Here is a 13,926-nt window from a genome sequence, read left to right as displayed (position 1 = left end):
AGGGGCTGAGATCTCCTTCTGCGCGGCATAGCCCGAGCTCAGCTCGGGCTTACCGCCAGGGAGGTTAAAATCAATGGGATTTAATTATAACAAAATGCAGACCTTTACACGCTGAATAAAAAGTTGGTTTCTGAAAGTGTAACTCCAGACAAAAAATAGAACCGTGTCTTTGTGTAGTAGTCCAATGACTTATATCTTAGATGACTGAACCAAATAAAGCAGCAGTTTGGTCTTTGGTCTACTTCTCTTTCTTCAGCGGGTCCCTTCTGTCTTGGCTTCCCTGTGATAGCTGTCAAGTTCCTGCAGTCAAGCTTTGAACAAGGCCACCACATCCCACCCTTTTGGGTACTTGGCTCTATGGTAACATGAGAGGCTGGCTCTTATTGACAGGGCAGCTATACATCTATTATTGTGGTCATCTGAAAGCTACAGAAACAGAATGAACATACATTGCAGGACAGAGATGTTTGCTGAAAGCTTCATTGTGGACTAGGTGTGATGCAGTACTCAAATAGAACAAATAATGGGAGGACCAGAGTTATTTGTCCTGGGCACATGACCATTCATTTTTCTCCTTAAGTGAACCAGAGATGAAGCACCCTCATGTATTTTACCATATAGATCGGTGGGAACATTAGAGAAAACACCTACCATGCTTTCTGTTTCATTCTGCACTGCACAGCTTGCGTCTAATCAGCCCTGATAAAATCCCCGTCTGAGCATTCAGTCTGGCTTTGCTATAATGACTCAGCTATAATGATTCCTGAGCAGAGCCTGCAGGGGGCAGGCTTGGACTTGAAAAGACATGAGAGAACACAGACTGTGTGCTCATTCGGAGATTTTATCAGGGCTGATTAGAAGCAAGCTGTGCAGTGCAGAATGAAACAGAGAGCAGGGTAGGTGTTTTCTCTAATGTTCCCACTGATATATATGGTAAAATACATGAGGGTGCTTCGTCTCTGGTTCACTTTACAGGCATTTTTTAAACATTCCCAGGGATGAATCTTGAGGATTAACTAGAGAAAGAACTAATCACGGTTTTCATCAGGCGGACTCAAAGTGCCAGAGCTGCAGCCACTAGGACGCGCTCAGTAAGCAGGAACACTATTCTTGCCCAAGTTCTCCTTACTAAATAGGCGCTAGCTTACTGAATATCAAGAGCTGAGACGCGAACCCTGGTTACCTGTGTCAGAGGCAGAGAGCTTAACCAATACACTATCCAGGCACTGCTAAAGCAATTATATGTCTGCCTGGTACTACTGTGTCGATCTCCAGGTGGATCTTGTTACTGTTCAGTGCCCAGAAAAATTAAAGATGGAATAATGGCCAACAAGTGCAGCCTTCTTGATGCTAACTGTACCTTCACCTCCAACTTGCAGCCTTTATAACACCTCACCCAATAAATCAATCTAGCTGATCGGGAGATGGATCCAATGAAGATTAATTGAGTATTGATTTTATGATCACTTTTTATGATTTTCTGATCCTCATTTCAGGAGGAGACGGAAAATGAAATGAGGATATGAGATCAACATGGCGTATACATTTTTTTGCATTCATCCTTTAACATTTGTCACTCACCTTTGGAATGAAATACCCCCTGAAGGTGACACCTTGAGAAGTTGCATGTGGAATAGTTGTTGGAATAATATCTCCAAAGCGCAAGATCTCATGGATGACAGCGTCAGTGTACGGCATTTGTTTCCTGTGCTCCAGTCTTGGTTGGGCTGTTCCAATGACTTTCTCAATTTCATCTTGTACTTTCTCTGTTGGAAAGCAGATGTTTGTACTTTCTCAGATTTCTCAAATGTTACTAAAAATAATCTTTTTTTTACCCTCCACAATGCTAAGCAGCAGGGGAGTAACAATAGACCCTGCAAGGGATGCAGCTGCATGGGGGGCCAGAAGCCACAGGGGGCCCTGTCCTGAGAGCCTAACAAATAAGGGCAAGGAGAGAAAAAACTTTCTGCTCTCTGCACAATTGTTCTAATGACTGCATCTGCTCAGCCACTGGTATGGAATCATACAAAGTTTTGTATACAAAGATTTGTAGACAGCCCCTACTCAGTGTACAGGGGGGGGCATCCAAAGTTTTGCAGGCGGCCCGGTGATTTCTAGTTACGCCCCCGCTGGGCAGTAAGGTAATATTACTATAGTTAACTTACTGACCCAAAACTGTGGTGTGAAATAGAGGTGCAAGGAAAAATGGGTGCCGGGTGAAGTCGGTTTAACTCTAAACGATAAATGTCATTGTGAATTGGGGGCCAAATGAAAACGGAAAAATATTTACAGTCGTAATGATGATAATAAAACATTGGTAAATGTTACTGATATTTTCCTACAACTGAACCCTACCCTACTTTCAGACAGAACGGGGAGGGTTCCTTCGATGCCTAACCTTAAAACCCCCCTTCTTCCTGATGCCTAAACCTATACCCCCTTTCCTGACACCTAACCCTAAACCCCCCCTTTCCTGACACCTAACCTTAAACTCCTCTTCCTGACACCTAACCTTAAAGGGATACTGTAGGGGGTCGGGGGAAAATGAGCTGAACTTACCCGGGGCTTCTAATGGTCGCCCGCAGACATCCTGTGTTGGCGCAGCCACTCACCGATGCTCCGGCCCCGCCTCCAGTTCACTTCTGGAATTTCTGACTTTAAAGTCAGAAAACTACTGCGCCTGCACGCCCGTGTCCTCGCTCCCGCTGATGTCACCAGGAGTGTACTGCGCAGACACAGACCATACTGGGCCTGCGCTGTGCGCTCTTGATGACATCAGCGGGAGCAAGGACACGGGCGTGCAGGCGCAGTGGTTTTCTGACTTTAAAGTCAGAAATTCCAGAAGTGAACCGGAGGCGGGGCCGGAGCATCGGTAAATGGGTGCGCCAACACAGGATGTCTGCGGGGGACCGTTAGAAGCCCCGGGTAAGTTCAACTCATTTTCCCCTGACCCCCCTACAATATCCCTTTAAAGAGACACTTAAGTCTCTGAAAAAAATGAGTTTTACTCACTTGAGCTTCCAGCAGCCCCCTGCAGCTGCATCGTGCCCACGCCCAGGGCCGGATTTCTGGGCAGGCCTCCGAGTCCGGGGCCTAGGGCGGAAACTTTGCAGAGACTTCAAAGGGCGGCTGGGGGCCGCACAGTATATTCTCTGAATCAGCCGCACACACAGATCACTCTGATCCGTCCGTCAGTGCACAGTTGCCTGCCAGATACTTGCTCAGACACATCCTCGCAGCAGAGTTTGTTCCGTCCGCGGCCGCCCTCTATTAAAAGTTTGCAACATGTATTGGCTGGAAGTGGGTGGCCGCGGACAAGCTGGACTCATGTGCACCTGTGCTGCCTAGATGAATCGGAGTCCGTCCGAGACTTGCAGCTGTCTGATCGCCCCTCTCCTCCAGCATTGCATGGATCAGAGCACAGCAGCCAATCACTGCAGTCCAATGATGACAGGCGACCAATAGCGCGGCTTGGGGGAGTGGCTTGGTCAGCTCTATGATTTGAATTGGCCAGAAGTCACTTGTGGCGGCAAGGAGGACTGATCTGGTTTTAAAGAAAGATCCCGGCACCGGCAGCAGGGGCTGAGGAGGATACTGTGCACGGACAGCCAGTCTCAGGCACGGAGCAGCTTGTCAGCAATCAATGCTGGTAAGCATTTAACAAGATTGATTAGGAGGACATAGGCGCCCACCCAGGGATCAGTGTCTAGGGAGCTATAGGGACAGAGCTGGATGGAGGTTTCACACTTTAGATGGCCAGGCTGGGACAATAAGTAAATAAACAGCCGCAATATACTGTCCGCAGCTGACCTGGCAGCTGCAGTGCTTTGTCTCAGCATATCTGATTTATTGCCTTTTTGTCTCCATGTGAAAAGTGTCCTGTCCCTCACTTTTTCTTCACTCTCTCTCTTTTCTTGTCCTATCCTCTGCTCTCTCTCTCTCTTTTCCTGCCTTGTAATGTCCAATTTCCTTTTGTTTTGCTCCTCTTCCTTCCTGTCTCCCTTTTTCAATCAATTTTGTGTTTGGGGGAAAAGGAAACCTGTAGCAACAGCTAAGAAACTGCCCTATCTCCTCTCACTCTCTGCCCCCCCCCCCCCTCCTCTCTACCACTGTCTCTCCTTTCCTCTACTACTCATTATTTTCTTCTTTCACTGTCTCTTCCCTTTGCTAATCTCTTTTTGCCGTAGTTGTCCCCTCTCTTGTACTTTTTGTAATCCTCCCTTCTCCTCTTCTCCTTTCTTCCCTGTCCTCCCCTATATTTCCCTTCACCTCATTTTCTCCACTTTTCAATTCACCACTATCTCTTCCCACCCCTATCTTCCCTCTTCTCTGCGGCATTTAGAGCAAACCTATGAGGCTTGTGAGAGGCACATTTGAATACTTTCATCAGGAAGAGAAAGCCTCTGGGTCCAAAAGATGCTTTTCTTGTCCTGCAGTGCCAGGCCAATCCAGCTCTGAGATCCTCAAAGAAAAAGCTGATCCTGATAGTGTTTGTGCTACTGCATATGTGCAGACGGCTTGCACTGACTTGTAATAAAGTGTTGACATCTTATGTAGCCTTTTGCAGAGTCATGATATTGATTGTCCTCAGAGGAGCTCACAACCTAATCCTACCGTAGTCATAGTCTAATGTTTTACCATGTTATTATTATTTTGTATTTATATAGCACTGACACCTTCTGCAGCACTTTACAGAGTACATAGCCATGTCACTGACTGTCCTCAGAGGAGCTCACAATCTAATCCTACCATAGTCATAGTCTAATGTCCTACCATATTATTATAATGCATGTATATAGCACTGACACCTTCTGCAGCACTTTACAGAGTACATAGCCATGTCACTGACTGTCCTCAGAGGAGCTCACAATCTAATCCTACCATAGTCATAACCTAATGTCCTACCATATTATTATGTATTTATATAGCACTGACATCTTCTGCTGCACATTACAGAGTACGTAGTCATGTCACTGACTGTCCGCTCATATTTTGCATGCATATACAAGTGTGTTTGAGGGGGCGGCGGAGAGGGGGGGGCGGTTATTGACCGTTGGCCTAGGGCACTAAGAGATACAAATCTGGCCCTGCCCACGCCGACTCCATCAGATGCTCCTGGCCCCGCCGACAGCCACTTCCGGTTTCGGCAACAGGTGCCGTCAGGCCGGGAATGCGAGTGATTCTTTGCATTCCCAGCCACAATAGCTCCCTCTATGCTGCTATATTCTATAGCAGCATAGAGAGTGCTTCCTGACACCTAACCTTAAACCCCCCTTCCTGATGACCAACATTAACTGCCTCCCCATGTCCCTACCCTACCACAAATAGCATATATACAAACAAAAAAAAAAGACAGAACAATAAACTGTTATAAACATTACATTTCAAAAAAAGCGATATTTCAAAACAATCATTTTTAAAATAAGTTTTCAAATACAGGGGGTGACGGAGTGATTGATATGTGATCAGGGTGTGATTAGAGGGGAGAATAGATGCAAGAAATGCACTGGCGAGGTGATCAGGGCTGGGGTCTGAGGGCGTTCTGAGGGTGTGGGCGGGTGATTGGGTGCCCGCAAGGGGCAGATGAGGGTCTGATCTGATGGGTAGCAGTGACAGGTGGTGACAGGTGGTGACAGGGGGGGACGGGGTGATTGATAGGTGATCAGTAGGTGATTACAGGGGAGAATATATGCAAGCAATGCACTGGCGAGTTGATCAGAGGGGATCTGGGGGGCTATTTGATGGTTTGGGCGGGTGATTGGGTGCCCAAGTGGCAGATTAGGGTCTGATCTGATGGCTAGCAGTGACAAGTAATGATTGATGGGTGATTGATGGGTGATCAGTGGGTGATTAGAGGGGAAAACAGATGTAAATAATGCACTTAGGAGGTGATCTGAGGTTTGGTCTGCGGTCGATCTGAGGGTGTGGGCGGGTGATCAGGTGCCCGCAAGGGGCAGGTTAGGGTCTGATCTGATGGGTGGCTGTGACAGGTGGTGACAGGGGGTTATTGGTGGGTGATTGACAGGTGATTGACAGGTTGACAGGTGATCAGTGGGTGGTTACAGGGGAGGATAGATGTATACAGTACACAGGGGGGGGGGGTGTCTGGGGAGGATCTAAGGGTGTGGAGGTGATCAGGAGCCCTCAGGGGGCAGTTTAGGACCTAACCTAAAAAATAGCATTGACAGATAGTGACAGGGGGTGATTGATGGGTGATTAGGGGGGTGATTGGGTGCAAACAGGGGTCTGGGGGGTGGGCGGGGAGGGGTGTCTGATGGGAGCTGTGGTCGATCAGTGGGCAGGGGGGGCAGGATCAGTGTGCTTCTGCTTACCAGGGGGGCTGCCTCCTGCCCTGGTTGTCCCTCGATCACTGGGACCACCAGGGCAGGAGGCAGCCTGTATAATACGCTTTGTATACATTACAAAGTGAATTATACGCTTCTAACGCGGCAGATCGGGGGTTAACAACCCGCCGGTGCTGCTAATTGGCTGGTGGGTGGGTGGAGCATATTGCCAGCTAATGCGTGCGCATGCAGCGCGCAAACCCCAGCCGCATAGCGCAGAACCAGCCGCCGCTGATGTGCGTTAGGCGGTCGTTCTGCGTACTACTCGGATTTGCAGTGTGCAGGGAGCCTCATATAGATTTTAAGCAATGGGCCTGGCTATATAGCCCAAATTGATGAAGTGGGATGAAAGCAAAATGCATGCACATTTAATGCAAATAAAAACTGAAAAGTTGTGTGTGCATATGTTATTATAATTAATTTATCTTTATATAGCGGCAGCATCTTCCATTGCACTGTAAATAGTAAAGAAGACATATTTCGGGAACATAGATACATGAGAAGCTCAAAACTTTGCGCAATCAGGACATCCAGCAACCCAAGTACACACACACACACACACATATATATATATATATATATATATATATATATATATATATATATATATACAGTATATATATATATATATATATATATATATATATATCATATATATATGATGTGTGGTTTGAGACATCACTAATACTGGTTCATGTACATATAACAACTTACAGCACAATAAGAAACACTGTGAGGGAGGAGGTCCCTGCCCTTGCAAACTTAGAATCTAGAGGGTAGAGGGTTGGAGACATTAGGGAAGGAGACACAGAGGTTAGTGGATGAGGCAGTGAGCCTCCAATGTGACCTACTGCAAATTATAGACTCGTCTTAAAGAGACTGACTGTAACAAAATGTTCAGCCTAATGGGCGCCCAACAGGAAAAAAGGGCACCGGAGAAAAATAACGTCTTACAAGCGGCGCCCGGAGACTTTTAATGTTTTATAACTGCTTCTCATGATTACACATTATTTAATGATTTGTAATTTTTTAAACATTATTTTTAAACAAAAAAAGTACAATATTTTTTTAAAACATTATTGTTTTATGAAAAACAGCACAATATTTTTTTTACAAATGTTATTAATGCTTATTACAGGGGGGGTCTTAGGTTTAGGCACCACCAGGGGGGTCTTAGGTTTAGGCACCACCAGGGGGGTCTTAAGGTTAGCCACCAATCGGGGGGGGGTCTTAGGGTTAGGCACCACCAGGAGGGGTCTTAGGTTTAGGCACCACCAGGGGGGTCTTAGGTTTAGGCACCACCAGGGGGGTCTTAGGGTTAGCCACCAACTGGGGGGGTCTTAGGGTTAGGCACGACCAAGGGGATCTTAGGTTTAGGTACCACCAGGGGGGTCTTAGGTTTAGGCACCACCAGGGGGGTCTTAGGTTTAGGCACCACCAGGGGGGTCTTAGGGTTAGGCACCACCAGGGGGGTCTAGGGGTTAGGGGTAGGTACAGGGGGGGTTCTGTGTGAGAGTAGGGTTAGGTATAGTTTTAGTAAAATTCTTATTAATCTTTTATAAAACGTTATTATACATTTCACTTTTTAAACAGGGAAGATTAACGTTTTTACAATTGCCGATTTCATACACATTATTTAATGATTTATAACTTTATAAAACATTATTTTTAAATGAAATATAGCACAATTTTTTTTAAACGTTATTCATGATTATCGTTTAAAACCCTGCACCCTTTTTTCCCGCCGCCCTTTTTTAACGTACGCAAGGAAGGAGCTGCCTCTGCTGTGATAGGGACAAATTATGCACACCCCCTGCACGCCCCCTCCAGGCTCACTCCTGTGTGCTTTGTTTATTTCTCACTCACAGTCAGGTCCCTGCTCTCAGTTTCAGTGTGTCTGTGAGGCCGTGGGAGGAAGGAGCTGCCTGTCACATGCTGACAATTTGTAACCCAGATACAAGTGCAGAGCCCAGACTCCTGGCTCAGAAGAAAACAACTTTGTTTATAAAGGAGTCTGAGGATTCTTGTCACGCTTCAGCGGCACAGAGCCGTAGAGGCAGAAGGTAAAACTTTTTCTAAACTTGCACATAACATCTGAGGGCTGCAAAACAGTTTATAAAACTGTTATTTTATCGCTAATATTGCGGCGGAGAGTGTAGAGAATGTCACAGAGGGGGCTAGGAGATGTCCTGAACAGGCTGACATGTTTATTTATATAATATTTCTTCAATACAGATTCTCTTTAAAAGTAACATTTTAGAGCACCAATGCAAAATGTTGGACAGGCTATAGTCAGCTGTAAGAGCTTTCTTTCTTACTTTGTATATCAGGATATTTCATCATGAGCAGAAGGCTCCATCGTAGAGTGGTGGACGTTGTCTCCATTCCAGCCGCAAATAAGTTGGCCACCAGGGCAGTCAAATTTTCATCATGGAAATACTTTTTGGATTCTGGCTTGTCCTGCATAACACAGAAGAAAATAGGTTATTTCAACAGTAGGACCTGTCAGACCACGGAGGGCTGAAGGAACTAAGTTGACGGCTACAGATTTCAGCACAGTTTTGGTGTGCTTTAATAGCACTGTATTACAAACCTGTCAAATTCTATTCTTGAGGGTCTGGAGTTAAACAAATTTCAAATCCACAATTACAATGTGAAATCATAATCTGACATTTCAAACTACAGGCGGTCCTCTACTTACAAACACAATATGTTCTGAGAGGTTGTAAGTTAAGTCATGTGTTATACATATTAAAACCTAGTTCAATTATTTACTTTAAATAGGAGCTGTCAGATAAATACTTGCTCTACTTACATATGTACTGCACTGTCCACATTTTGATTTTAGTGATTTTTCTATAGTAAAAAGAAGACAATCCTTCTTAGGATTCTCCATTTTAACTGTGTCTACCTTGATGCCAATCCTGATGTCATTTCCTCCCTTACTCTCCTCTGCCTGATTGTGTATGCATTGCCCGCCCTCCTCCAAGTCTTCAGCCACACCCACCTAGCTCTGTGATAAAAAGTGCATTGTCTCATCATGAGAAATATTGGCCCATCAGAGAGCAACAGAGGTGTGGCAGGGGAATATGGGGGTGGGGTGGAAGGCTCCAGCCAATCAGGCTGCATTAGTTAAGTCCGAGAGGAAAGTACTGAAGCAAAAAAAGACAACCCAGCATGCCCTGCAACTTACTTTGTGTGGCAATGCACCAAACAAGAGTCAGGTAAACTGGGGAATGATAATTTATCAACAAGAAAAGTAATAGTGATTTTAACTTTTGGATTGCTTGGTTAGCATCCTTATAACTTGTTTACCAGATAAAAATAAACCATTGATTTTTTATTTTATACACAACAGTTACACTTTAAATGAAACCTGAGATGGACCTAAAGATAACAATTATATATTCCTGGGGCTTCTTCCAGCCCACTTCAGGCTGATCGGTCCTTCAACGTCCTTCTCTGCTCCTTAGATCTTCCACAACTCAGCCCAGTAATTTGGCCAGTCGAAGTGTACTGTGCATGCACTGCCACCAGCGGGAGAGTTTTGCGCCTGCAGGACTGCTGCGCAGGCACAGAACGCTACCCGGCTTGCTTGAGCGCAACGGGGGATCGCGCGCCCAGATTGCACCAGCGCTGACTGGCTGGGACTTGCAGAATTTGTAAAGGTGCAACTGTTTGTCTATTACCCCAGTGTTTCTCAACATTTTATTGGGTGGTATCCCTTTTTAAACCCTGTATTTACCAATTACCCCCCCCCCCCCCCCAGCGTAGTAAACATTACCACAAGTACCCCTTGACAAACATATATTTAATCCTAGTACATGATAATGGTTCTAAACAATTTCCAAGCATGTACTATTGCTTTTAATTAGCTAAAATACTAATTTGATGTTGTTTAATTTAGATTTATCATTTTCTAAAACTCTAAATTTGTTATTCTTGGTTAAGTATATCAAGCCCGAGTACCCCCTGGAACCACCAGAAGTACCTCTTGGGGTACGCGTACCACACGTTGAGAACCTAGGTATTACTGGATGTGGTAATGCTTAGTGATTTGAGGCAATAGTATAGTATATATAGTATAGTATATATTTTTGGTAGTTTTCAGCATGCTTTTATTTGTTTTAAGCTACTTACAACAGCTTATACAATACTTTAACATTTAACAGCAAAAATAAGTAAGAACAAAATCTGGAAAGTTGGGTGCCAGGGCTAATAGACGATTTGGGCAATGTAATAGGTGCTAATGCAAATATCGCCTATTGGGTGCGGAAAGCGGAAATTGGGGTGCCCAATAAATATCATTTTGAAATATAGAACATTGCAATAAACAGCCCGTGTTTATTAAAGCATCAGCAAACTACAAATTCTGACAATTGTATTGGGGCCACGTAGTTACATAGTTACATAGTTATTTGGGTTGAAAAAAGACATACGTCCATCGAGTTCATCCACAGAATAAAGTACACCAGCCTGCTCCCTCACATATCCCTGTTGATCCAGAGGAAGTTGAAAAACCCTTACAAGGCATGGTCCAATTAGCCACAAAAGGGAAAAAAAATCCTTCTTGACTCCAGATGGCAATCAGATAAAATCCCTGGATTAACTTCATTAGGCATTACCTAGTAATTGTAGCCATGGATGTCTTTCAACACAAGGAAAGCATGTAAGCCCCCTTTAAATGCAGGTATAGAGTTTGCCATAACGACTTCCTGTGGCAATGTATTCCACATCTTAATCACTCTTACTGTAAAGAACCTTTTCCTAAATAAATGGCTTAAACGTTTTTCCTCCATGTGCAGATCATGTCCTCTAGTCCCTCGAGAAGGCCTAGGGACAAAAAGCTCATCCACTAAGCTTTTATATTGCCCTCTGATGTATTTATACATGTTAATTAGATCCCCTCTAAGGCGTCTTTTCTCTAGACTAAATAAACCCAGTTTATCTAACCTTTCTTGGTAAGTGAGACCTTCCACCCCACGTATCAATTTTGTTGCTTGTCTCTGCACCGCCACCTGCTCTAAAACTGCAATATCTTTCCTGTAATGTGGGGCCCAGAACCGAAATTCCATATTCCAGATGTGGCCTTACTAGAGAGTTAAACAGGGGCAATATTAAGCTAGCATCTCGAGTCTTTTTAATGTAGGGTCCCCTTCTTCAAGATATGCAGTTTTGCAGCAAAAGTTTCAACATATTATTTAGTGAAAAGCTTACCTATATACGGACGCCTGTACTATACAGCTAGTGTTGGGCAAACACCTGGATGTTCGGGTTCGGGCCGAACAGGCCGAACATGGGCCAGATGTTCGGCATGCTCGGCCCGAACCCCGAACTCAATGCAAGTCAATGGGGTCCCGAACATGCCGCAATACGGCCCCCCTATGGGGTCGCAGGCATAAGGGGGGAGCATGCCCCGATCGCGGGGGGGGGGTCGGAAATTCCCCCCACCACCGGTACTATTTAACTTTACGCAAACTTTTTTATGGGGAAGCGGGCAGAGGGGGGAGCGCTAGCGGAGGGGGTGGGGGAATTTCCGACCCCCCCCCCCCCCCCCCCGCGATCGGGGCATGCTCCCCCCTTATGCCTGCAACCCAGGGGGGCCGTATTCGGCCGAACAGGGCCCTGTTCGGCCGAACAGGGGCCCTGTTCGGCCGGGCATTGAGCAGTTCGGGCAAACCCGAACTAAAAGGCCGAACACCATCAGGTGTTCGACCGAACTCGAACATCACCCGAACAGGGTGATGTTCTGCAGAACCCGAACAGTGGCGAACACTGTTCGCCCAACACTATATACAACCATATAACAGACCACTCCCATAGCTAACTAGCTTATCCGTACCATTTACAAATAAACATATGCATAAAGAGGTAAACATCAACTTGTCACCGTACGTGATCACTTTAAAACAACATATGCCAATAGCCCCATCCGCACTGCATCTAGAGCAGAAGTCCAAGCTCCCACCTCGGTCGCAATTCATGCCTGCTCCGATTAAGTATCGGCGCTCCCCACCAGTCATGCGGCACACTACTGTGGTAGTCCTCCGCTATCCCTGTTATGTGTGGATCAAATAAGCAAGGTGGGATAATACATCAGCTTTGTTTTGTGCCTCTGTTTTATTAACCCATTAGCAGCTTCAAATGATTTTTTCCGCTTGAAATAAGTGCACTGCTTTTGACCTAAGAACTCGTTGTGCTGTAAATTCTTGGAATGCTTTGATGTCTCTCTGCTAGCAGAGCATGTAGAAACTGAAAGCAGAAGTCCTCTGTTATGGTCTCACACTGCCCCCTGGTGACAAGTGGCCATAAATACACATTACAGCGGTACTAATTATTAGCAAGGAAATACAACAAATAAGAAATTAAAAAATGTGCTAAAACAAATTAGCCTGGAGTACTTGGAAGTCTCTAAATAAATTGGTTGCTAAAGGGTTAAATCTGGTATTCCTACTGAATGCCCAATCGAATGATGCTTCACGGAATTGTTGTTAAATGTCGCCATGAGCTTGGTTTATATTCCACCACCAAAATCTTCCCCATCTATTGAATTGTTTTTCAGACACCACGGGCATAACAATAGGGGATGCAGCCCATGCTCTCGCAGGAGGGCCCGGGCCCCCCCCCCCGGGCCAACTCAGGACCGTTTTGGGGGGGCTGGAGGGCTCGCAGCATGAGGGGAGAGCTTGGTGGCACGTCGGTGGGGAGGGGGACGGTCCCCCCCCCCACCTCAGGCTCTCCCCTCCGTGCTCCCCTCCAGCATTGAATAAAGTGTATGCAGGCGGCGGGGCAGCGGCAGATACATACGTTCCATGCACTCCAGCGCGTACATTTCTCCCTCTAGTGTCTGACGCGACTTCCTGTTTGTACAGGAAGTCGCGTCAGAAGCTAGAGAGGAACATCCATGGAGCGCACGGAAGGTATGTACCTGCCACTGCCCACCGCCTGCATACACTTTATTCAATGCTGGAGGGGGGCGCAGAGGGGAGAGCCCAAGATGAGGTAGGGGGGGACCGTCCCCCCTCCCCACCGACATGCCACCAAGCTCTCCCCTCATGCTCTGACCCCTCCAGCTCCCCAAAAACTGTCCTTTCCTAGTTACGCCCCTGTTAGACACCACAGGTTTTTTTTGCACATAAGGAATCACTCTTACCTCTTGTTGCTTTGCTAGAAATGCATCAATAAGATTCCGTTGGTCATTTACATCCAGCATCTGCCTCTGCTTGGTAAATATCTCCTTTATAAAGCTTTCCAGCTGTAAGCCATTCTTGGCAATATTCTTATGAGGTCCAGGCAGCAGGCCTAGCAGTAATGGGAAGCTAGTATAGAGCTTTAAATAAAAACAAGATGACATGGATTTCTATGAATGAATATTAAAATTCACACATTTCTGTGCAGTACTTAAAGGACAACTGTAGTGAGAGGTATATGGATGCTGCCATGTTTATTTCCTTTTAAGCAATACCAGTTGCCTGGTTATCCTGCTGATGCTCTGCCTGTAATACTTTTAGCCATAGACACTGAACAAGCATGCAGCAGATCAGGTGTTTCTGACATTTTTGTCAAATCTGACAAGATTAGT

At 45.7% G+C, this 13,926-nt stretch overlaps 1 protein-coding gene across 1 annotated transcript in view; it reads right to left on the bottom strand.

Moving 5' to 3' along the window:
- The window catches only part of LOC137571257 (cytochrome P450 2K1-like), a 57,470-nt gene that overhangs the window by 7,772 nt on the left and 35,772 nt on the right, over positions 1 to 13,926 (bottom strand). Inside the window, exons 5-7 of the mRNA XM_068280133.1 lie at positions 13,498 to 13,674; positions 8,663 to 8,804; positions 1,582 to 1,766 (exon numbers count right to left, since the gene is read on the bottom strand). Coding sequence (XP_068136234.1) covers positions 1,582 to 1,766; positions 8,663 to 8,804; positions 13,498 to 13,674 — 504 coding nt within the window. The remainder of the gene's footprint in view (positions 1 to 1,581; positions 1,767 to 8,662; positions 8,805 to 13,497; positions 13,675 to 13,926) is intronic.

The sequence above is a fragment of the Hyperolius riggenbachi genome, chromosome 4 (assembly GCF_040937935.1).
Source record: "Hyperolius riggenbachi isolate aHypRig1 chromosome 4, aHypRig1.pri, whole genome shotgun sequence".
NCBI lineage: Eukaryota > Metazoa > Chordata > Amphibia > Anura > Hyperoliidae > Hyperolius > Hyperolius riggenbachi.
Note: the sequence above shows the minus strand (reverse complement) of the source record. Positions and strands in the feature narration are given on the sequence as shown.